Source organism: Xenopus laevis, chromosome 2S, assembly GCF_017654675.1.
Source record: "Xenopus laevis strain J_2021 chromosome 2S, Xenopus_laevis_v10.1, whole genome shotgun sequence".
NCBI lineage: Eukaryota > Metazoa > Chordata > Amphibia > Anura > Pipidae > Xenopus > Xenopus laevis.
In genome coordinates this window covers 30,612,566-30,638,135 of record NC_054374.1, presented here as the reverse complement: position 1 = coordinate 30,638,135, position 25,570 = coordinate 30,612,566, and the positions used below count along the sequence as shown (strand labels likewise).

The 25,570-nt window shown below is 37.4% G+C and overlaps 1 protein-coding gene across 2 annotated transcripts; it reads right to left on the bottom strand.

Moving 5' to 3' along the window:
* Window positions 1-460: 460 nt before the first annotated feature.
* Window positions 461-24,804, bottom strand: LOC108709312 (choline-phosphate cytidylyltransferase B). Of its 2 annotated transcripts, none has more exons than XM_041583555.1 (8): window positions 24,279-24,804; window positions 12,643-12,742; window positions 12,230-12,346; window positions 9,854-10,005; window positions 7,074-7,152; window positions 5,834-5,976; window positions 3,179-3,367; window positions 461-1,319 (listed from the first exon to the last, which is right to left on the bottom strand). In XM_041583555.1, exons 1-8 carry the CDS (start codon window positions 24,393-24,395, stop codon window positions 1,113-1,115), a joined length of 1,104 nt encoding a protein of 367 aa, XP_041439489.1. In that variant the 5' UTR covers window positions 24,396-24,804; the 3' UTR covers window positions 461-1,112. The 2 variants fall into 2 exon arrangements, with proteins under 2 accessions (XP_041439489.1, XP_018104531.1); XM_018249042.2 differs by having other exon boundaries at window positions 461-1,322; window positions 24,279-24,801.
* Window positions 24,805-25,570: the final 766 nt, after the last annotated feature.

Sequence of the window (25,570 nt, the reverse complement as noted above, 5' to 3'; positions counted from 1 at the left end):
TTTTGAGGTTTCAGTTCGGGAAGATAAGTTGCCCCGAAGAAGAGGAGATTTGTCACTGGGCGACTAATCTCCACGAAGTAGGAGGAACTTTAAACATCTTCAGGCCTTTAAAGTCATTTAGTGGGAGATATAACATTTTTGTTCAAGTTAGTTTTGCCTATTGCTCTGGATACTACAACCTTCATTTTCTCATTGTGTCTTGCCTTCAGTTCTTCCAGTTACAAAAGTAAACAACATAGATGATGCCAATGTGAAGCCCTCCAGCTAATCATGAACTTTGAAGTCCTGAAGCCCTGTTAGCCCTGACATTTTCATCTTCTTCTACAGGGTGATCAGATATCACTATTATTAGATGCACAGGGATGTATAAAGCTCTCTGCAAACACCTGTGGTCAAGGATGTTCAGTCTCCAGCCATGGGGCTGAATGAATGGCAGACTGTGCATCGATATGACCTATAATAAGCTAGAAATATTTTCCTTTATGTACCATGGTTGGATTCCATTCCAGTATAATTTCCAAGCACCAGTGAGCTCCCCAGCTAGAACTTAATTAGTGCAAAAAAAAAAATAAGTGAAACAATATTCTACATTATTTTGAAAGTAAAGGCTAGCTAGTTAATGCATAGGAATGAAACAGCCTTCTTGGTATTTTACGAGCAGATTGAGTTTTCATTTTATAGCAATATCCCATAACTCATTGTATAAAATAATAAAACATGTTTTTTGTTGGTTTACTGTGCTCATAGGCACGGCATGCATCTACTGTAATATCTATACGCTAACCTTCCAGAATAGCTACTCTTCTCTGCCTGGATATCATGATCTCTTTCAAGTGTAAACTCTTGGGACTGAAGGGTCCTATCATTTCCCCAATGTCACATTAATTTAAGCTGCTACTGGTCCTTCCCTTATGGGTGACCCTGTCTCTGGCACAAATGCATGTCACTGAGAGCGGACCTTTACATTTTGAATTTTAAAGATCATATTAAGTACTTCTTGACACCTCGGTTCTCTCTATGTGAAATCCTTACAATAGCCTGTGTCCTGTGAAAAGAATACTTTGGGACCCTTCTCTAACTAAAGACCTAACTGTTTCATAAGTTCCTATAAATTACTTTTCATCCTCATCTCCCTCACTCATGCTGCTAATGGAGGCTGAAGCTCCTTTTGGAGAAGTAGGTGATGACTTGTTATGGATCCATGGCAGAGTGGGAGACGGAGAGCGTGACGGCGAGCGCTCTCGTATGGGACTGCCAGTGGGACTCTCTCTTGGAGACAGGGTTTGTAGCATCCTCCCACTGCGCTCCTGGAACATCTGCTTCTGGAGGGAAAAGAACTGCGTAAGTACAATGCATTCTGGGGGTAGCGTGGGTTTTATTTTAAGAAACTTTACACACAACAAAGCTTGGATTACAAAACAGTTATAAAAACTCAACTCAGTAGCTTGACAAAGGGCCGAGCATTGGCCTGAAACGTTGCATATTTTAGATCAAAGCCATGTAATGCTAATTTTACAAAATTTACACTCCTTGATGGTACTGTCTCCTACACTTACATAACAGTGATATTTGAAAATATGTGAACACAAATTATAATTAGAAGAATATATAAAGTTAATTAAAAATAATTAATTAACAATTAATTATGATTAATTAAAATAATTTTACATTTTAAGAATTCTATTTTTTACATTTTGGGACATGTAAGCAGTTCAAATTATATTAAAAATTTTAATTCCTTCCTCTCAGAAAAATAAAAGAAATGGAGCACTCTATATGGGGCTAATGTATTAAAATTGTGTTTTTGCCGTCTGGCAAAAAATTGTAAATTGGAATATATTCTTATTTAAAATTTTCAAATGTACATTTTTGAGATATTTCAATGAGAGAAATCTCAACAATCCACAGAAGTACATTCAGCAATAAAACCTGCAACTATATGACTACAGAAGTCAAAAGGAGGTTTATTTTCAACATTCAACCTATTCTATAATTCTTGGGTTTTTTTAAAAATGGTTTCGAACAATTAGCTTTTCCTAGAGATCAGTGTTTTTTTTTTTGTGAATTGCTGCAAATGAGTTTGATAGGGGCAGATTTATCAAGGGCCGAATTGAAAATTTAAGGGAAAAAAAATTAGAATTTCAACTTATTTTTTTGTACTATGACTAGGGAATAGTCCAAATTCGAATAGAATTTGAAAAAAAATGTAAAATTAGAATATCGAAATTTATCATGCACTGTCTCTTTTAAAATTTGACTTCGACCATTCGCCACCTAAAACCTGCCGAATTGCTGTTTTAGTCTATGGGGGACCTCCTAGAACCTATTTGGAGTCAATTGGTTGACTTTTTTAAATACAGGTATAGGATCCCTTATCCGGAAACCCGATATCCAGAAAGCTCTTAATTACGGAATGGCTGTCTCCCATAGCTATACAGCTATGTATACAGCTATGTATTCCACAAAGCTGGTGAATATACTGGTGCTTTATAGATACATGTCAATAATCATTATTACAGGTATAGGATCCCTTATCCGGAAACCCGATATCCAGAAAGCTCCGAATTACGGAATGGCTGTCTCCCATTTTATCCAAATAATCCAAAATTTTAAAAACAATTCCCTTTTTCTCTGTAATAATATAACAGTAGCTTGTACTTGATCCCAACTAAGATATAATTAATCCTTATTGGAAGCAAACCCAGCCTATTAGGTTTATTTAATATTTAAATTAATTTCTAGTAGACTTAAAGCATGAAGACCCAAATTACGGAAAGATCCATTATCCGGAAAACCCATACCTGTACTTCTAATCGAATTCGATTGAATTACTTCGATTTGAACAATTCGAATACAGCCTATTCACCCACAGAAAAAAGCTTGGATTTTTTAAAATAAATTTCGGTTGGTCTTTTTCTATTCAAATTTTGAAGTTATGGGAGTTCAAAAAAAATTTGAAATTCACCCCTTGACAAATCTGCCCCTAATTGTGATCCTTTTTCAGGATCAAGTTTTTCAAATAAAAAATCAAAATGTTAAATTTCCCCCCATATATTTTATTTTCTTACATATAATTAAATATGTATTAGTGGTTTTACAGATGTAAAAACATACTGTTATATGTCAGCCATGTATTAAAATTCCTACCAGTACTAGAAAATTGAAATCTGGCACCTACCCAGGTTCCATCAGGTCCAAACAACTCTAAGAAATTTCCAATAAAATCTCGTGACTTCTCCTCCCATTTCTGAATAAGGTCGTGGCTCTTTTCCTCTACTTTATAAACAAATTCCTTTGATTTTTCTTCCACATTTTTTACTTTTTCTTTCATTTTGTCGACTTGGTTCTGAAATCTGTATTTTTTATCCTAATCAATAAGACATTGAACATATTAAACAATGAACATAAAAAACCCAATCAGCACATATTATTTAAAGAGGCATTGTCTTCATGCACGAAGGCCAAAGTCACATGTTGCCCAATCTCTTCTCAGGAAATATACTGGTAAGATAACAAGTGATATTGTTTACAGGGATGTTACATTAGAGACAGACAGTGGGGGGGGGGCAATTTTCACATCGATATGAACAAATAACAAAAGACCAACCCTTTAAACTTGAGGAAGCCCAAATGGCTTACAATTCATCAATTTATGGTTTATCCACTTCCCTATGCTGTAGGCTCAGGGCAGTGCCCTGTAGATGTGTTTAGCTCAGATACTTTGCCAGACCTGGTCTGTTTACATATGAGAAAAGGGAGTCAAAAATTTGAGATATCTCAGTTGTTTGTAGGGATGCACCAAATTCAGGATTCGGTTTGGGATTCGGCCAGGATTTTTCAGCAGGATTCAAATTCGGCCAAATCCTTCTGCCCGGCCGAACTGAATCCGAATCCTAATTTGCAGATGCAAATTTAGAGGCGGGGAGGGAAACCAAGTGACTTTTTGTCACGAAACAAGAAAGTAAAAAATGTTTTCCACTTCCCATCCCTAATTTGCATATGCAAATTAGGATTTGAAATCAGTATTTGGCCGAATTTTTCACAAAGGATTCGGGGGTTCGTCCGAATCCACAATAGTAGATTTGGTGCATCCCTAGTTGTTTGTAATAAACACAGAGGTGGTTTTTCCAATATTTGAGATATGATGCCCAATAGTGGTCATAGACCAGTGTTAGACTTTTATATATTGAGCAATGACTCCACTCTCCCATCTGGCCCAGCCTCAGAGTGTTGCAGATACAGACATTCAGATATAGATTGAAAAATAAATGCTAAAGAAGCATTAGGAATTTCAGAATAAGGAACAAACATATAGGGGGTTATGCAAAAATCACGAAAAATGTGTGGATTTTTTTTCATAGAATTGGACTTTTAAAAAATCACGACTTTTCGGAATTTATTATTAAAAAGTCAGAATCAAAAAATCCGGCATCTCAGACCTGCTGAGGTTGCATATTTGTCAATGGGAGAAGTCCCAATGATTTTTTGATGTACGCTGGGTTTCGTGCAATACCCCGAAGTTTTCAGAGTTTCCGGGCAAAAATCTGAGTTTTCGGGTGAAAAATCTGAAAAAATATTTGAAATTTTGATAAAAGTCCAAAAAATCGTGAAAATCAGATTTTTTTCCACAAAGCAAATTTTCGGGAAAATGTAATAACAAATAAGCGTAAGAAACCCGAGCGGATTTGTATCAGAAAATATTGAGATAAATTCGGACTTTGATAAATAACCCCCGTACTGTATCTGAGGAGAGGTTATCTGTATATACAGTATGGCAGCATACTGGCCCTGGCAGTTAAGGGGCCGATTCACTAACTTCGAGTGAAGGATTCGAAGTTAAAAAACTTTGAATTTCGAAGTTATTTTTGGGCTACTTCAACCATCGAATGGGCTACTTCAACCTTCGACTACGACTTCGAATCGAAGGATTCGAAGTAAAAATCGTTCGACTATTCGACCATTCGATAGTCGAAGTACTGTCTCTTTAAAAAAAACTTCGACCCCCTAGTTCGGCATCTAAAAGCTACCGAAGTCAATGTTAGCCTATGGGAAAGGTCCCCATAGGCTTGGCTAACTTTTTTTGATCGAAGGATATTCCTTCGATCGTTGGATTAAAATCCTTCGAATCGTTCGATTCGAAGGATTTTATCGTTTGATCGAAGGAATAATCCTTCGATTGTTCGATCGTACTATCTGCCCTAAATCCTCCGACTTCGATATTCGAAGTCGAAGGATTTTAGTTCCTATTCGAATATCGAGGGTTAATTAACAATCGATATTCGACCCTTAGTGAATCGGCCCCCAAGTGTCTCGATTGCATGGTCATAGGGTTTTGGTACAGTATTATCCATTTAAGTTAGCTGTTACTGTGAAATTCAAGAAGCAAAAGCTTGATAACTGGGGGATGAGTACAAAAGAAAAGCGAAAGTCATGCTGATGAAGATGACAAATACTGAAGGTAGCATTGGAATCTGAAAATGACATTAAACCTTGCTGAATTGCAAACAAGTCTGTATTTATAGACTGCACAGAAATAATCAATCTTGAGAGGTCAAGATAGTAAATATAAGGCTAACACAAACACAAGATAACCACAACCCAGGTGAGATTTAATGGTACAGCAACGCTCCAAATTTCAAAACCTCAACATGGGTAAGGTTACAATTTAAACAAAATGCAGCTTTTAGGAGAATGGGAGGAGGATTTAGTTAGCGTATAACAGAAGAACTTCTCTATGGTTATTACCTATCCAGGCAGAGAAAGAGAGCACAAAGTAAACATTGTTTTGGGGGAAGTTCCTGAACTCAAGCAATAAGCCCGTCTTTATACTTACATTTATAAAGCTAACATTTAGCTCTTTGGCAGTGTAGCCTCTTTGTAAGTTGCGCCTTGCATAAACATCATAATCACGCACAATTCTAGTGATTATGTCAGATGTGGAGATGCCTTCTGTCCTTTGAGTTGGCACAAACATGCCTGTCAAAGATAAATACAAAGGATGAGACACAACTATATGTTCTTCTGTGCAAGATACTTCCTTCCTAAAAAGCTACAAATTGTTCATTTCATTTTAAAGACCTTAAAGTAGACTAGAATGATGTAGGCATGTACTGAATCATTAATTGCTATGGTTTTATATAAGTTTTTTTCCAGTATATAAGCAATACAAATAACAATAGAAATCTAGACTTCTAATCATTCTGCTTTCTGGTTGTCATGGTGACTGGCTCTAGCAACAGAAAGTCTAATTGTCAGGCAGAATAAAAAAGGCAAATAATTCATAGCAAAAAAAATAAAACTACTTGCTGAATTGTAATTATTGTATTTATTTTATTTTGGATGTTCACTTTTAAAGGGGAAGGAAAGCTACAGAAGCAGGTTATTGCCAATAGATCAATCACAATAGTGCAAGATATAACGCTATATTTATTCTGCATACCTGAGTAAACAGCTCTAGAAGCTCTCTCTGTTTATTTAGGATAGCAGCTGCCATATTAGCTTGTTGTTCACTTCCTGCCTGAGTCTCTCCCTGCTCACTTATAGCTCTGGGCTCAGAATACAGCAGGGAGGGGGGATGGGAGAAAAGGGAGGAGAAGAGGGGAGAGGAGCAAACTGAGCATGCTCAAGCCTTAGCCTTGGAGGATTAAGCTGCAAACAGGAAGTCTGATACAGAAGCCCATGTATACACAATAGAAGGAAAGAAATGTGGTGTTTCTTTTGACAGAGGACTCAGAGCAGCAACATTAATGTGAGGGTTTACAACTATCTGGTTGTTGGGGTCCCTGTCCTCAGCAACTAAAAAAACAAAACAAAATCCAGGTCAACTGGGTTTAATTTTATCGCTGTTCTTGTTTTGAATTGTTTTTTATCCCTCTTATATTGATCTTCCATTTTAATTCCCAAACTACTATGTGGTTTCTAGGTCATTAACAGCATCCAGTATATGTAGAAGTTATAGATGTCAGTTGGGATCCCCAGAAAGGGCAATGTGAACAGAAGTTTATGCTGGAAGTGAAATATATTTGTATGTTAGTTCTTATGCATTATATGTATATACATAAAGGGATGATTACCTGCTTCCTTTATATGCTTGTACACGTCATCTGAACCTGCAGAAGAGTATGGGATGTCATCATGTGCAACAAAATCTATCTGGATACAAGACAAAACAACGATTTTAGGCTTCTAGATAATGTAAAAAGGCTTTATAATATACAGTAGTTCATTATTCAAACTGGTATTTAGGGGTCATTTATCCAAGTCTGAATTTATCTCAATATTTTCTGCTATAAACTCCAGTCAAATCCGCTCAGGTTTTTTACTCTTATTTATTATTACATTTTCCCAAAAATTTGCTTTGCGAGAAACAATTCGTTTTTCACAGTTTTTTTTTCGGATTTTTCACCCGAAAACTCAGATTTTCGGGGTATTGCAGGAAACCCAGCGCACATCAAAATTTTGACTTATGTGCAACCTGGACAAGTCTGAGATGTATTTTCTGAATCAGACTTTTCAAATCCTCGGGGTTTCCAAAATTCCAAAAAATTTGTGATTGTGAATGTTTCGTGATTTTTGCATTCTGAGTTTAGTAAATAACACCCTTAGTCTTTGCATCAAAAGTTCTAACAAATATAAGATATGTATCTGTGGGGATTATCATGGTCAGATTCTTGTCTTCGCCACCCCAAGGCCTCTTCGCGTTGCAGGGTCCTAGCGCCCGGCAATTTTGAGCGCAAACCCCTGCAGAACCATGCATGCTTGCGCTGAAATGCTGGCAATAAGCGCCTGTTCGAATCCAGCTGGGCCAGCATGCCGCCCCTACCTTCTTGCCGCCACAAATCTGGGCATGGGGATTATAATAATGATTGTTGAGCAGATGACCTAAGATTAAAACATCATAGAATTGGTGGTTTAGTCTGCTGCCCCCCTTCGCCACAATAATGTCCTTATAAAGAGCATGGTCTGCACCCACTGTGGACCAGCAACAGATGGACTAAGGGGCCTATTTTTTATGGTATGTAAAATTAAATCCGCCAAAAAGACGGTGAGAAAGCTGTGAAAAATAAATGGTGAATTTATCATGGTGTGTTTTATTTTACGCCATGCAAACACAAGATTTGCCACCTTTATTCGACTTTGCTTTAGACCAGTGATTCCCAACCAGTAGCTCATGAGCAACACGTTCCTTTCTTATTGTTCCTTGCTTATTTTTGAATTCCAGGCTCGGAGGCAAGTTTTCGTTGTATAAAAACCATGTTCACTGCCAAAACAGAGTCTCAATGTAGGTTGACAAACCACATGGGGCTACCAAATGGCCAATCACAGCACTTGGCACCCCAAGAACATTTTTCATGCTAGTGTTGCTCCCCATCTCCTTTTAATTCTGAATGTTGCTCATGGGTTCAAAAGGTTGGGGATCCCTGCTTTAGACCATTGCAATTAAGTTCCGGCAGAAGTTGTACAAAGAAAAAGTGTGTAAAAAAATTATGCCATTTTTAAACTGTTTTATACAAGGCGATGCTTGGCAATGTGTGGTGAAATATTCAGCCATTATTTATACCACATAATACGTACATCTGCCCTTAAATGCAAATATAATATAGTAAATACAATAATTAAATTGTGTTTTTGGCAACTAAATCACAAAGAAGAACAAATTAAAAATTAGACAAAAATTTAAAAAACAATATATCAAGTTAGATTTGTCTTTCCCAAAATGGTTGCAGGAATAATACAGGTAATGGAAGAGAGAGAAAGGAAGGTTAAATAAAAAAATCAATACTCAAGTAATTGCTCTAGAACTTATTCAAGAGCAGGAGTGACCAAAGAAGTGTCTGAGATGCTGTGAATTGTGAGAGAAAGAGAGACGGGAGCACTCACAGACCTTCTGGATTATCCTCCTGCTGTGCTGCCACGTTAAAAACGCTCCCGATGCGTACAGCCTCCAATTAGAATTATTGAACACGGAGTCTTAAAATCAGCATTTTATTGAATCTTCATTAAAAAGTTGAGCAGAACATACATCTCAAAGCACGCTTAACGCGTTTCGTGAACAAAACAACTTTCTCTTTTTTTGAGAAAATGACGAAACAAACTTTTGTGAACTTTTTCCCATCCAAGTAGTAACCAGGCCCGACCCTGCTTGGCTTCCGAGATCAGACGAGATCGGGCACTTTCAGGGTGGTGTGGCCGTAGGCCTTTTGTGAACTTTTTAATGAAGATTCAAGAAAATGCTGATTTTAGGACTGCCGGTGCTCCGTGTTCAATTATTCTGATTGGATGCTGTGAATTCTGGCCCGGCAGAAGGAATGGTGCAGGCCACATGTTGACTATCCTTGCTCAAAAGTAAGAAAATATTAAGCAGTATTAAATGCAAATATTAGATATCTAGGATCCTATATAACGGATGATAGACCCTATAGAAATGGATAGTGAAGAGGGCAAACAATCCCAATAAGCAAAAATGTCATCAATTTAATCAATGAATTATTTGATTTGCATCCATATAATAAAAATAAAAACTGCCATATGTTGAAACTAGGGGTGCACCGAATCCAGGATTCGGCTGAATCCTTCTGCCCAGCCGAACCGAATCCGAATCCTAATTTGCATATACAAATTAGTGGTGGGGAGGGAAAGCGCATGACTTTGTCACAAAACAAGGAAGTCAAGATTTTTTCTCTTTCCCACCCCTAACTTGCATATGAAAATTAGGATTCAGTTCGGTATAAATAGTGGATTAGGTGCATCCCTAGCTGAAACTGAGACCTACCTTATAGTGCACTCTCCGAGAGCTCCTACAATTACACAATGAGGACATTTATCATTATTAGAGTGAATAAGCAAAATGTACCTTATGCTTTTCCAGGAACTCTGGAGTTAGGGTCCATGGAGCATCTGTGATAATCTCATCCACATAACGACAGTGACGCAGAGCCTCATATCGCTCAGTCTCATTCATCACTGTAAAGCCTTTGTATTTATGGGTCAGGTCATCACTGCAAACTTTCATACAAAACAAGAAACAAATGCTGGTGCAGCTATACAATGTTCTGTATTTAGTGACATATTAGCTCATAAAACCTACAGTTACAACATCCCCCCATTTTGTTTACCCAATGTGTAGACTGAGTGAATTCAACTTCAAGTCAATTTGGTATCATATTAAAATATAGTTTTCTGTTGACACATGATTGCTCTGGTCCTTGGCAGAGTATTGGGCAAATCCTTGTGAAAATGCAAGCAATTAAACAGATGGGGTTCAGTCTGTTTAGCCCATATATATCCACAGGTGTCTCATCAATAATTACACTTTAGGGCATAGACATATGTATGACATAGGGGTTTTTTTTTTAATCAATATCAGAATTTTTTAGATTTGTGAAAATGCAAGCAATTATACAGATGGGGTTCAGTCCGTTTAGCTCATATATATCCACAGGTGTCTCATCAATAATTACTCGAGTGAAAACCTGAATCAGATGGAGTTTTCCTGAGAAGCCAATTTTTTTTTATTTGTGCCAGAAAAGTCAGAAATAGTTGGATTTTCTGACTAATTCCAGCACTGACCATAAAAAAACTTCCAAATAGCACAGGGACCTCTCCCATTGACTGATATACAACCTCAGCAGGTCTGAGATGGTGGTTTTTTGGATTCGGGCTTTTTGCAGCATCGAGCTTTAATAAATCTAGAAAAATTTGAGTTTTTTAAAAAAAAGAATTTGAGTTTTGCCCCAAAAAGCCCAACTAGATACATTCGGAGTTTAGTAAATAACCCCTGTAATGTTTCTTAATATATCCTATGTGAGTGCAATTTACCTATCTTCATTCAGCACTAGTTGTCAATATCCAGACAGTATCCAGACAAGACATAATGGGCACTGTAGACCTTGAAATTGAGCTCTTCCATCATAACTTGGTTTAAATCACTCTGTATGGAACAGGAATTTGCCTTTAAAAATCCCTACAGAATGTGGTGCAAACCTTGTTTGATAGGTTGTTTGTTTGTTCATCTGGTTCCAAGACATTGTAAAAGCAAGTTTTTTAATTTTCTTAAAGTGGGGAAACCAAAGGAACATGTGGCGCCAGGGCCGTCCATAAAAGTTTTTTTTAAAAAAAAAACATTTGCGCCAGGGCCCCCCTTACATGGTAAAAATATTGGGGCCCCAAAAAATATTTTAAAAAAAAAACATTGGTGGCAGGGGCCTATAGAATATTAAAATAATACATTGGTGGCCAGGGGATTAAAAAACAAAACACAAATTGGTGTTCAGTAGAATTGAACTCGTGGCTTCAGGACTTCACCTTCGCCTCCTTTTGTGACTTTTGGTCTTTTCGCCGCTTCAGGACTTCAATTTCGGCTGTTTTCGCGACTTTGGGTCTTTTCGCCGCTTCGGGACTTCGGCTATTTTCGTGACTGCGGGTCTTTTCGGCGCTTCTAGACTTCGGCTTCGGCTATTTTAGTGGCTTCGGGTCTTTTCGGCACTTCGGGACTTCGGCTATTTTCGTGGCTTCGGGTCTTTTCGGCGCTTCGGGAGTTCGGCTGTTTGGCTTTTTGGCACTTCCGCATTCTCGGCTGGCCGCTGATCTTCAGTGCTGGCCAGTGGCGTAACTACCAGGGGAGCAGGGGGTGCAATTGGGCCAGGGCCCACACCCCCGCAGGGCCCCCCGGCAGTCACGCGCCCCACTGCAGCGGCTGCAGCGCCGCACGGAAGAGGGTGGGGGCCCCACCTAGTTCCGTCTTTGGCGCTGGCAAGGGGCCCCCCTTCATGCCTGGGCCCGGGACACTTGTCCCCCGTGTCCCCCCCTGGTGGCGGCCCTGATGGAGAGATCTTGGCCTTGGCTCTGCACTGTGGTTATTTGGATACTGTCAGTTGTTGATTGCATCAGATTTCAGGGCTCCCCTAAAGCCTGAGAGGAGATCACTGCCAAACTGGACAGGGCAAACAAAACTAGAGACAGCTACTATAAGAGAGAGTCAATCGCTTGCTTACTTCAACGTTCATGTCTAGTTAGATTGGAAAGTATTAAAAGAAAAAGAGTTGTTTTGCTAGTTAAATGATTTGTAGCTTTGCTTTGGGCAAGATTGGATGTATAGGGAGGGACTAAACTTTAGTAATATGTGCATAAAAGTATACATTCTAGTTAAATTAGCTGCATATTTGCCAACAAAGTGAGACATGGCTTTTGTTATTATTCTTTTATTAGCATTCCTTTGCCAGTGTGTTACCTCCAACAAGCAGGTAGCTGTTAGGAAACAGGTTTTTGGCTTGCATAAGGGCTCTTGCATGACCTGAGTGGAAAACATCAAATATCCCATCTGCATATACCCTGACAGGTCGATCAACTGGAAAAAAAAAAACAATACAAAGAAAATCAGTTTCTTTCCAATATCCTGAGAGCTTGGGGTTACTCCCACTATAGACAAATTCAGACACATGCAGTGATCAGCATTATTGGTTTGGGACCATGAACAATACATTATTTATCTTAAAGAAATACATTATAATCAGCAGATAATTACATTCAATATATAACCATAACCTGACTGCAGTTACTGGATTCTATTATTGCTTTAGTTAACAGTTTACAATTGGAAAAGATTTCAGACATGGGCCATATGTATTGAAGGTAAGGACTTACCTGGTGTTCCTATACGGGCCTGAGTGATGGTTAATTTCTCATGTGGAGCCTTACACTCATAAGTTGTTTCTTCAGCAAATGGGGCAGGTGCAATTATAGTCTGATATGGAAACAGAAACAGAAGAAAAAATGAAAGGCATCTGCTTGGAGTATACATTTTCAATGTTCTTGCTATGGTACGATATTTAAAATATGTTCAGTCTAGAACAGGGGTCCCCAAACTTTTTTTTTTTACCTGTGAGCCACATTCAGATGTAAACAGAGTTGGGGAACAACACAAGCAAATTGGCCATTTGGTAGCCCCTATGTGGAATGGAAGCAGAGACTCTGTTTGGCAGTACACCTGGTTTTTATACATCCAAAACTTGTCTCCAAGCCTGGAATTCAAAAATAAGCACCTGCTTTGAGGCCACTGGGAGCAACATCCAAGGGGGTTGGTGAGTAACATGTTACTTGTGAGCCATTCGTTGGAGCTCACTGGTCTACAAAGTCTACCCAAGTCTACCCAGAAATTTGAGGAAAAGACTTGAGGAAATGTCATAAGATGCTGTTACAATGGAGACGTAGGGGGTTATTTATCAAAGTCCCAATTATCTCAATATTTTCTGCTACAAACTCCGATCAAATCCGCTCAGGTTATTTATTTTTTTATTATTACTTTTTCCAGAAAATTTGCTTTGCAGGAAATAATAAGATTTTCAGGATTTTTTTGGATTTTTATATCAGATTTTCACGAATTTCACAAATTTTTCCGAATTTTCACCTGAAAACTCCAAAAACGTCGAGGTATTTCACGAAACCCAGCGCACATCATAAAATCATTGGGACTTCTCCCATTGACTTATATGCAACCTCGACAGGTCTGAGATGCCAGATTTTCAGATTCGGATTTCCATCCTCAAGGTTTAATAAATTCCAAAAAATTTGAGATTTTTTTAAAAGTCAGATTTTATTAAAAAAAAATCACGAATTTTTCGTGATTTTTGCATTCAGAGTTTAGTAAATAACCCCCGTAGCTTGTTCACTTGAAACAATGGCTTCTGGGATATTGGCTTTGGATATAAGTCTGTGTTGAATCGTTCAGCAATAGTCTATGTACATGTTTGCTTGCATGTGTCTGTACTACATATGATTAGATGCTAATTTGAGATATTATTTTTCTCTGCTGCAACTATACAAGATGCACTACCCATTATATGTATATATTTATATATAGGTTCAATGGCCTCCCCAACCTGATCCTGTGAAAATTCTAGAAATCCATCACAGAATGTGTTTGGCTAGGTCATAATATAATTATCCTGCTTTTTTTATACTCTATGCCTTCTATGCCTTCAGTCACTTGGGATAACATATTTAAGTGTGAATATTTTTTTCCTTTTAAAATCATGAGTATAATTAGATTGAAGGGTTGAATTTGATGGACATGTGGTGTACGTTTAATGACTAATGTATCCCAAACTAATCAACTGGCTGTTCCTTTTTTATAAAAAAAAAATGTTCCCATTAAAGGTCCAATAACAGTAATTTTTTTTTTTTTTGTAAAAATTGGTTTCTTTATAACGAAAAAAATCCAATACAGTTTAAACTTTTAATTTGCAAAGCTTTTATTAAGAAATTACTTACTGATTCTCTGCATGCGCTCCTCTTCTGAAACGGCGACAGGGTGACGATCCATCGCGCGGCATTTGATTTCTCCTCCCTGGCTATCTCCTATAGAGGAGAAATCGAGCACCGCATGATGGATCGTCGCCCTGTCGCCATTTCAGAAGAGGAGCGCATGCAGAGAATCGGTACATAATTTCTTAATAAAAGATTTGCGAATTAAAAGTTTAAACTGTGTTGGTGGTTTTTTTTTCATTAAAAGGAAACTAATTTTTTTTTAAAAAAAATTACTGTTACTGGTCCTTTAAGTTAATTTTTTCCCTACTTTTATTCCAATAAGTAAACTATTCCCTTTGTAATCTAAGGGGGTTATTTATCAAAGTCCAAATTTATCTCAGTATTTTCTGCTACAATCTCCAAACAAATCCGGTCAGGTTTTTTACGCTTATTTATTATTACATTTTACCGAAAATTAGCTTTGCTGGAAAAATATCCGATTTTTGTCTGTTTTTTCAGATTTTTCAACAGAAAACTCAGGTTTTTGCCTGAAAAACTCTTAAAACTTCACTCACTTAATTGGGATGCACTGTTAATATTAGGAAACAGCATGCTCTCTTATAACAAAAATGGTACGATTTTATTCAATTAACTGTAGAGGGTTAAACTCCCCTAATAAACATAATCAAATTTTCAATGACGCTCACAAGTCTAAAACAGTCATTTGGTTTTGTCAAGAAACGCATTTTTGCAAAGTATCTCCACCTAAATTCTATAATAAACACTTCCCGCATAACTATCATGCTTATGCCAATAACAAATCTAAAGGCGTTTCAATCCTCGTTACATCCAACATACCAGTTTAAAGGCATGCATGCTGATCCAGCAGGTAGATACTTGATGTTAATATGCGAACTGGGTAACGTCACATATTCTTTGATGAACATTTATGCCCCAAATGAAAACCAAAATGCCTTTCTGAAAAATGTTTTTGCTAAACTTCTCCAATACAAGGTTGGGAAATGTGTTATAGCAGGGGACTTTAACATGATTTCTGATCCCAGCATTGACGCTTTGAAAGGTAGGGGGAGAACTATTTCACAAACACAAAGGAACCAGGCCAAAACATTCAGTAATCTACTTCACTTTACAAGGGCTGATAGATATATGGAGGGCCAAAAACCCATTAGCCAAAGATTATACTTACTTTTCCCCACGCATTCAGACACATACGAGGATAGATGCATTCCTGGCAGACCCCCAAACCACCACGCAAACCACACGACCTTGGATTGGGTTAAGGACATGGTCGGACCACGCTCTGATAGGAATAGAAATCCCAAACACCACTTCTTTGAGGGATAAACTACCATGGAGACTAAATGATAGGTTGTTGCTTAAAGAAGAAAATAAACTCCACATAGAGCAACTCATTACACAATACTTTAACCTAAACTCAGGGGGTGAATTCAACTCACAGACAGTCAAAGCAGTTTTACGGGGTGTATTCATTTCCTTAGCAAAGAAAATTAAACAAAGAAGAGAAGAGTCCCAACTTCAATTAGAAACAAAATTAAGAGATCTAGAAAAACAAGCATATCAGCAAAATACAACTCCTCCCCTAAAAGAGGTTGCCGAACCAAGAAGTAAATTAAATTAAATCATTACTGCAAAAACAGCTTATAGGCTGAAACTGCTTAAAAAACTATATTACACCAAGGGAAATAAAGCAGATAAACGTCTTGCAAACCAACTTAAAAAACAACAAGCTGAAGCCAGAATTAGCCATCTAACTTCTGCGAAAGGGAAATTAACTGACCCTAAAGCAATAGCAGAGGAATGCACTAAATATTATGCTTCCTTGTATAACTTATAAACTGATAGTACACTAGCACAACCAAATTTAGGTACTATTAGGACGTTTTTTAGTAAATTGAAACTTTCTCATCAAACTCAACCACAACTCGAAATGTTGAATGCACCAATATCAGGAGAGGAGATTGTAAGGGTTATAAAACTCCTAAAATCAAATAAATCACCGGGCCCAGATGGGTTTTCTAACTCTTACTATAAAGTGTTTACAAAGTTACTTACACCTCATCTCCTTAAAGTCTTTCAAGGCATTGTAGATACGGGGTCTATCTTCAAGCTCATGTAGTAACAATCCCTAATCCAGGAAAACCTCAAGACATAATTCCAAATATACATCAATACATAATTCCAAATATCAACCTTCAAGAGTGGGAAAACAGAGGGATTAATAATATCGGACAACTCTATTTTGCAAATACTTTGAAAAGGTTCGAAGATCTAGTGGAAAGATTTGAACTACCGCATTCTCAACATTATACTCATCTTCAAATAGTCCACCTTTTGAGAACCGAGGCCTCATGTGAACTTAAAATCCAATATAATACAGATATGGAACGCTTATGTGGCAAGGCATGGAATTGCAAAGCTATCATCTCGGAATGTTATAAACAACAACTACAAAAGGATTTTAAATTCCCATACATGCAAAAGTGGGAGAACGACCTCTAACTCCACTTCTTCCAAGTCCAATGGCAACAAAGCCTCTCAGCACCTAAAGGAGCCACTTCTTGCACCAATCATCTAGAAACACATACCAAAATCACCCATAGGTGTATCTTACCCCAAAATGTTTGGCAACTGTTAATCCTCAATACCACTCGCAATGTTGGAGACAATGTGGACATATTGGATCGCTCTTACACATGTGGTGGTTATGCCCTATAATTCAACATTTTTGGTCAAAAATATTTGACTTGATTCAACAACGTTTAGGATGTACTCTTCCATGCCAGCCCCAAATAGCTCTTCTCCAAATCTATCCAGGACATACAGTTGGACTCAATAACAGAAAACTATTATTCCATATCTTCAACTCCAAGCCACGCTGATTGCACAAACCTAGAAGCAACCTGTAACGCCAAACATACAACATATAATTTCGCAATTAAAAGCCAGAGAGAAAATGGAGAGAATGGCGGCATTTACACCAGAAACCAGTACCAAATGTGCGCATTCCACCCCAGAACCACAGGAGCGATGTTTCAAGGCATCCGGAACTTTGAATTTTGTCTTTCGTTGAGTTTTTCCCCTTAGCAAAAGTCGTATATCCGATATATCAACATTTACCAGGTTTTTGTTCTCTGTATATTCCATGTACAATTATCTCTTTTTTGTTATTCTCTTTTCCACAATCTCTTTCCTTTTACTATTACCTAAGTGTATAATTTTTTCGCTGTTCCTTATTGTGCTGACTCTGCTTATATAAAGCTTTACATAGCTCTTGTATGTTATTAAGCATGTAGACATTGGTTCTATCTATGTTTATGCTATGTCAATGCACAATAAAATTGCAATTTGAAAAAAAAGAAAATCATTGGGACCTCTCCCATCGACAGGTACGTGATGCCGTATTTTCTGATTCGGACTTTTCCATCCTCGGGGTTAAATAAATTCCGAAAAATTAGTGATTTTCTAAAAGTCCGATTTTATAATTTATAATTTTCGTGATTTTTGCATTCAGGGTTTAGTAAATAACCCTCTAAATCTATGCTTTTTGTGTATTAAATACATGTCAGGTGGTTTCTCCTTACATAAAAATATATTTAGTGATCAGACTGTAATCTCCCTGGAAAAAGGGGTTGGTTTGAATGTGTTCTATAAATTACACGGGTTGCAGATTTCTGTAGGGCTATTTGTCACATTCTCCTTGAGCTGTGTAAGTAATTATGTTTCTCAGAACAGTGGCCTTTGTAGATATTTAGAGGTTACGTGATTACAGTATCTCTTCTTGTTGGCTCTTTCAGCATGGACTCATCAATCTTGTAGTAATAAATTAAAACTGGAGCAAGACTATATTGCTTCAATACAATTTCTTATGACTGAGAACTGTTCACTATAAATATTAAGAGTGTGTGTTTTCCTTTGTCTGGAGTCTATGCTCTCGAAGCTACCAGTTCTGCTATGTATTTAGAGGAATGAAACAGTGATCCCCAATAGACCTCCAGCTATTCAAGAGCATTTAGACGAGGATCTCTCTGAGGTGTATGATGGCTCCACCTAGTTGGGTGGACTTGTATTTGGTGAATTATATCTATTTAGGCCCTGCAGATAAATCTTCTTTCAGAATAGAAAAGTGTTCCAAAATATTCCCCCCGATGATTTGCTCTGTTTGAAAACAAATGCTGAAACCCATGCCTATTTTCTTTCAATAATCTCCTAGGGCACACGTTCTGTCTGTGCAGGAACTGATTACCAGCCGCAGGACTCGGACCATACTTATTATTAGTTTAAGATTTCACCCTACTTCCTTTATCTCAGCGGGAACCCGACTGAGCGATTCAGCGCCAAGTGACCTTACATTCAGATAAAGACATGTTTTGAGGCTTATTTGAAAATACAGAGTTTGAAAGCACTGTTATTATGTAATAAAACAATTCTGACTGTATTATATGGCGGTTTGCAGCGTACGATCGGCAAGCTCCTACAGATTGCACAGCGAGTGCTTCTATAGAACGTTAGTCATGTATTCAGTTCTTTGTAGCTTATAGTGTTAATTATTACCAACTATATATTGTATAAAATAAAGATATTAACCTACAAACACAGACATTCTTCTAAATATGCTATATAGTTCCCATTGTACTGGCATGCCCAGTTAAGAAAAACCCATGAGATTTCAGAAATCCAAGACTAGAATTTCCCAATTATTATTATTAGTTAGAATTGATAGAATAGTTGCTAATATTCCACATATGCTGCTGAGAAATGTAACAGTTCAGCGCTCACTGAACTGCCATTAAACATTAAACATCAAGTTTAGTAAAACGGTAAAAATAAATCAATTGAAAAAAGTCTTTGTTTATGGTGTACAATCTGAAAACAACTCAACTGAAAAAAGTGTTTGGAAGGTGAACAATCCCTTGTGGTTCACCTTTAAGGTAACTTTTAGTATGTTATCGAAAAGCAACTTTTAAATTGGTTTTCGTTATTTATTTTTTATAGTTTTATAGTTATTTGCCTTTTTCTTCTGACTCTTTGCAGCTTTCAAATGGGCATCGCTGACCCCTTCTAATAAGCAAATGCTCTGTAAGGCTACAAATGTATTGTTATTGCTATTTGGTATTCCTCCTCTTTCTATTCAGCCCCTCTCCTATTCATATTCGTATTTAAATCAATGCATGGTTGCGAGGGGAATTTGCACCCTAGCAACCAGATTGCTTAGAATGCAGATTGAAGATTGCTGAATAAAAAGCTAAATAACTCAAAAACCTTAAATAATAAAAAAAAAAACCTGAAACCAATTGCAAATTGTCTCAGAATATCACTCTCTACATCATACTAAAAGTTAACTCAAAGGTGAACAACCCCTTTAACTAAAGAAGTAGCTAGGAATGCTGTTGTACCAGCTCAAGGCAACCACAGCCCTTTAGCAGTAAAGATCTGTGTCTACAAAGATGCCCCAGTAGCTCCCCAACTTTTTTTCTGCTGATTCACTGCACATGCTCTGTGCTGCTGTCACTTACTGAGCTTAGGGACCAACACATAATATGCTGAATTTATATAATATAAATGCCACAATATGAGGTTGATAAGTAAATAATTCTTGGCATATAACAGCTTAATAACCAGCTCAAATAGCATCGACGTTTAATAATCAGCCTTGTAGCATCAGTTTATCTGACAGATGAGCAATCAGGTGCATTTAAAAGCCCATAGCATGTGATTCTTTTCATAATGGTGCTTAGCGTAACTACACAGAAGTCCACGGAACATGTACACAAGTACTGTACCTTTAAAGGGTGGTTCACCTTTATGTTAAAAGAATAAATGAAAGGTGGATTTTAAGACCAATGTATTCAAAAAAGTATATCATTTATTTATCAAACAGAATTCTTAAAATCTGGCCAGCCAGGAAACACAATAAATAGATAATCAGTAAAATTACATAAAAACACCTTTATGTTAACTTATAGGGGCAGATTTATCAAGGGTCGAATTTCAAATAGAAAAAACTTTGAAATTGGGTTGAATAGGTCCGTATTCGGTTGAATTTGAATCGCTTGAATCGAAGGAATATCGTATTCGATCGAATTCGATTCGAAGAACTTCGGTTTTTCAAAGTCCACCAATTGACTCCAAATAGGTTCTAGGAGGTCCCGCATAGGCTAAAACAGCAATTTGGCAGGTTTTAGATGGTCAATGGTTGAAGTCGAATTTTTAAAGAGACAGTACATGATAAACTTCTATATTCTAATTTTTTAATTTTTTGCAAATTCAAATAGAATTTGGACTATTCCCTAGTCAAAGTACATAAAAATAGCTTGAAATATGAATTTTTTCAATTCCAAAATTCACCTCGACCTTTGATAAATCTGCCCCTTAGTATGCTATATGTTAATATGTTATACAACGGCTAATTTTAAGCAGCTCAATTGGCCTACATGTTTTCTTTATTATAGTTTTTGAATTATTTGCCTTCTTCTTCTGACTCTTGTCATCATCTGGACCGGAGCAATGGGGATTTAAAAAATAATTGTATTTACAGCGCATCCCCAGTGTTTTTGAAGTGGGTGTGTTTGGGCAGCATGCCGAATACCAAACTGAATCCAAATCCTAATTGCATATGCCAATTAGGGGTGGGAAGGGGAAAACATTGTTTACTTCCTTGTTTTGTGACAAAAAGTCACGTGATTTCCCTCCCTGCCCCTAATTTGCATATGCAGATTAGGATTTAGAATTCGGTTCCGCCGGGCAGAAGGATTCGACCGAATCCAAATTCTGCTAAAAAAGGCCAAATCCTGGATTTGGTGCATACCTAGCATAAGTCAATGGCAGAGGTCCCAATACTATTTTAAAGTTGACTCTTCAGAGCTGGCAAATAAAATTCACTCTCTTGGGGTTTATGAAACTGAAAAGCCCCTTATAACACGTTAATCCTACAGAAATAATTTTTTTTTTACAAAGAACAGATTGTGAAAATGGGTATATCGCCAAATTGTAAATCTCTGTAGAATTTAACTGTTTCTACAAAATTTCTGGAACTTGAGCATTCTCTCTCCCACATTCAATTATTATCAGTGCATTTAGGCATATGACATATATATCCAGTTTATATTTTCTGAAGCCAAACACATGTATTGCTAAATATAGCAGTTTAGATTATTTGCTACACCGATTTTTTTAAGGGACATTGTTCTTGGAATCTGCCTTTAATGCAAAGAAAAGTGGCATGTTATTATATTTATTTGGATTCTAAGAAAGCTGCCAGCTCTTGAGGCACACAATGAGAAGAGTAGTTTCTGGTTGTCATGTGATATTCATCACTTCCTTAGGTAGCTATATAATAGTATAACAGACCCAAAGGCACATCATAAAATCAGCCATCATCAATATTTAAAGAACCCCCAGGCTTTCCATTTAGGCATTTACAGCACTGTAATGTAAAACAAACCTTAACAAAGTATGTTAAAAGTACCTGCTTTGTTAATCTTATGAAACAGTAATGACAGTGCCAGTTTTTTTAATGGGAAATTCTGCGTTGACACAAAACCTGGCTGATAGCAACCAACAGAATTATTTTCATGTAGATATCAGGCAGGCTGTATTGACCTAAGTATGGCCAGCTTAAGAAATGTAAATGTTCTATTTGGAATGCTTGGAACCTGTGGTTGTTTTAATTACCATACCTTAAAGGAGAAGCTTAATTAAGGAAGTAGGCTAGAAATGCTGTACATTATGTTTTGGGCTTCTGTACCAGCCCAAGGCAACCACAGCCCTTTAGCAGTAAAGATCTGTGTCTTTCGAAGATGCCCCTGTAGCTCCCCATCTTCTTTTCTGCTGATTCACTGCACATGCTCTGTGCTGCTGTCACTTACTGACTTTAGGGACCCACTCAATATACTGTATATACAGAATAGAAATGTCACAATATAAGACTGAAGATAATTACAACATGGCAGCACAGAAACCAGTGCAATTAGCATCAGCATTTAATAATCAGCCCTATAGCATCAGCTTATATTACAGGCCAACCTCATTTTTTGCTTGATAATTTGTGATGACCCCTAAGCTGCTCAGAGTCCACTAGGCTGGTGCAATAAGTTCAGAATATAAAATAGGACATTTTTAGCCATATTCATTTTTAGGGTTTAGTTCTTCTTTAAATCTGCAAAAAATGTAAACATTAAAGGAATGAGAAAGTGAGTGGGTGCAGCTAAGAGAGTTTCCAAGGAAATAGAAAACTGTGAGCTAAATACAGGAATGGGACATGTTATCCACAATGCTCAGGACCTGGGGTTTTTCCGTAATTTGGATCACCATAATTTAAGTCTACTAAAAATAAATAAAACCCAATAGGATTGTTTTGCCTCCAATGTGGATTTGTACAGCTTAGTTACCATCATGTACAAGGTACTGTTTAATTATTACAGAGAAAAAAGAAGTCATTTAAAAATATTTAAATGATTTGCTGAAAATGAAGTCATTGGGAGATGGCCTTCACGCAATTTGGAGTTTTCTGGATAATGCGTTTACAGATAAGGGATCCCATACCTGTATTTCCTCCTCTTTTGAAATAACTCTGTTTCAAAGATGTAAAATTACGGGATGCACCGAATCCACTATTTTGGATTCAGCCGAACCCCTGAATCCTTCGCGAAAGATTAGGCCGAATACCGAACCGAATCCTAATTTGCATATGCAAATTAGGGAAGGGGAAAACATTTTTTACTTCCTTGTTTTGTGACAAAAGTCACGCGATTTCCGTCCCCATCTCTAGTTTGCATCTGTAAATGAGGATTCGGTTCAGCCAGGCACAAGGATTCGGCCTAATCCGAATTCTGCTGAAAAAGACCGAATCCCGAACTGAATCCTGGATTCGGTGCATCCCTAGTAAAATTACTGAATAGCTAGTATAATAAGGTTGGGTTTATATTTAAAGAGAGATAATTACATAGAGTAAATAAGTTCTTTATTTCTAAGCTGTCCCTGAGAAATGTTAAAGGGATACTGTCATGGGAAAAAATGTTTTTTTCAGTTAAAAGTGCTGCTCCAGCAGAATTCTGCACTGAAATCCATTCTCAAAATAGCAAACATCTTTTTATATTTAATTGTGAAATCTGACATGGGGCTAGACATATTGTCAGTTTCCCAGCTGCCCCCAGTCATGTGACTTGTGCTCTGATAAACTTCAGTCACTCTTTACTGCTGTACTGAAAATTGGAGTAATATCATCCCCCCCCCGCAGCCTAACAACAGAACAATGGGAAGGTAATGAGATAGCAGCTCCCTAACACAAGATAACAGCTGCCTGGTAGATCTAAGAACAGCACTCAATTGTAAAATCCAGGTCCCACTGCGACACATTCAGTTACATTGAGAAGGAGAAACAACAGCCTGCCAGAAAGCAGTTCCATCCTTAAGTGCCTGTTCTTTCTAAAAAGCACATGACAAGGCAAGATAACCTGAGATGGCTGCCTATACACCAATAATACAAATTAATATAATACACTTGCTGGTTCAGGAATGACATTTTATATTGTAGAGTGAATTATTTGCAGTGTAAACAGTGTAATTTAGAAATAAAAATTACATCATAGAAATCATGATAGAATCCTTTTAACTTTGTGTGCTATAATGATAATGAAACCGGATGGGAACAGATACAAATGCAGAGAGGAGTGTTCCTCCAGCTGGTGTGCAGAATAGATCGGATCGTTTTAAGCCGTGTGAGCTACAGACGGATGCTCTCTGTGGTGCAGTTCATCCAGGAATCAGGATAGTCATGTCCTTCGGGGATGCTTGGCAAATGTGTGCCATTCAGTGTGGTAAGGAACATGCCTCGGGAATCCTGCCTCAGCACTGACTGAGCAATAATGCTTTGTAATCCAACTTCCCTCAATGCAGATATTGTACAGGGAACAGCCATGCTTTACAAAGCCGCACAAAAGACATTCTTTCTATATGACCTTTGTGTTTGATTCACAAGAGCAGAGAGTACTTACCGACCAAGGATGAGGACATGTGTGCTCTAATTCCTCCATGGTTTCTAAGGGAAGCTCATCACAAGGGGATTTTGGGATACCAGTATCTGACTCAGCATCAATGCTGAGCACTGGCATGGCCAGTAAAAGAATACATGCGCCTTTCCCGTCTCTATGGATTTTGATTCTCCCTGTAAGGGATTTTTTTCCCTTTCCTGTTTTGTCCCTGGAGGAGCAGAAGGTTGATGTTTAAATCCTATAAGTAGCAAGAAGGATGCAGAGGGCCCTGGCTTATCACTATAACAACCAGGCAGCAGTACAGCCTGCGTCACAGGACTCACTCGCTTCATTTGCATCTTTCCTTCTGATTGGGGCAAGGTCAGCCCAGCACAGGCTTAAATGTATGATGTTTCCCTTGAGCATGATCAGCCCCACATTGTTATGCTGTTTCCAGCGAAAGAAAAATGGCTCAGTTCCGTTAATCTATATATTGTAAGAATCAATAATACAGGCAGGGGATCCCTTATCCAGAAACCCATAATCCAGAAAGCTCAGAATTACGGAAACCTCCCATAGACTCCATTTTCAACTGATTTTCTTTTTCTTTGTAGTAATAAAAAGTCCCGTGTACCTGATCCAAACAAAGATTTACATTAGACATTAGAGGCAAAACGATCCTATTGGGTTTATTTAATGTTTCAAGGGCAAGTCAACCCCAAAATAAAGATTTGCCTAATAAAAGAAACCATAATTCTAAGGAACTTTGCAATATACATTTATTAAAAATGTTCAGTGCTTTTAAAGATATTTGTATAAACAATCGGTATTGAAAGCTGCATTTGCTTGATTGTTCACCAGAAATAAATACTTTTTTCAATTACTTTTCATTATTTATTTTTTACTGTTTTTCCAAAATCTAAGTTTAAAGTTGAATGTTCGTGTCGCTGGTGTTTGAGTCTGGCAGCTCAGTAATTCAGGTGCAGATTCTGAACGGTTACAATTTTGCAACATTTAGTTGATACATTTTTCAGCAGCATCTCTGGAGCATTAGCAACTATTGTATCAATTCTAACAGCTGCCTGTAATGAAATCCAGGAATTCTGCTCAACAGGAACAAAGATAAGAAATGTATCAACTAAGAGGATTATTTACTAAACTCTTTTAAAAAATAAAACTTTTTTTATAAAATTGGACTTTTAAAAAATTACGATTTTTTTTTTTAAACCCAAGGATGGAAAAGTCTGAATCTGAAAATCTGAAACCCTGAGAACCCAGAACCCAGAAATCAGTTTTTTTCCTGCAAAGCAAATTTT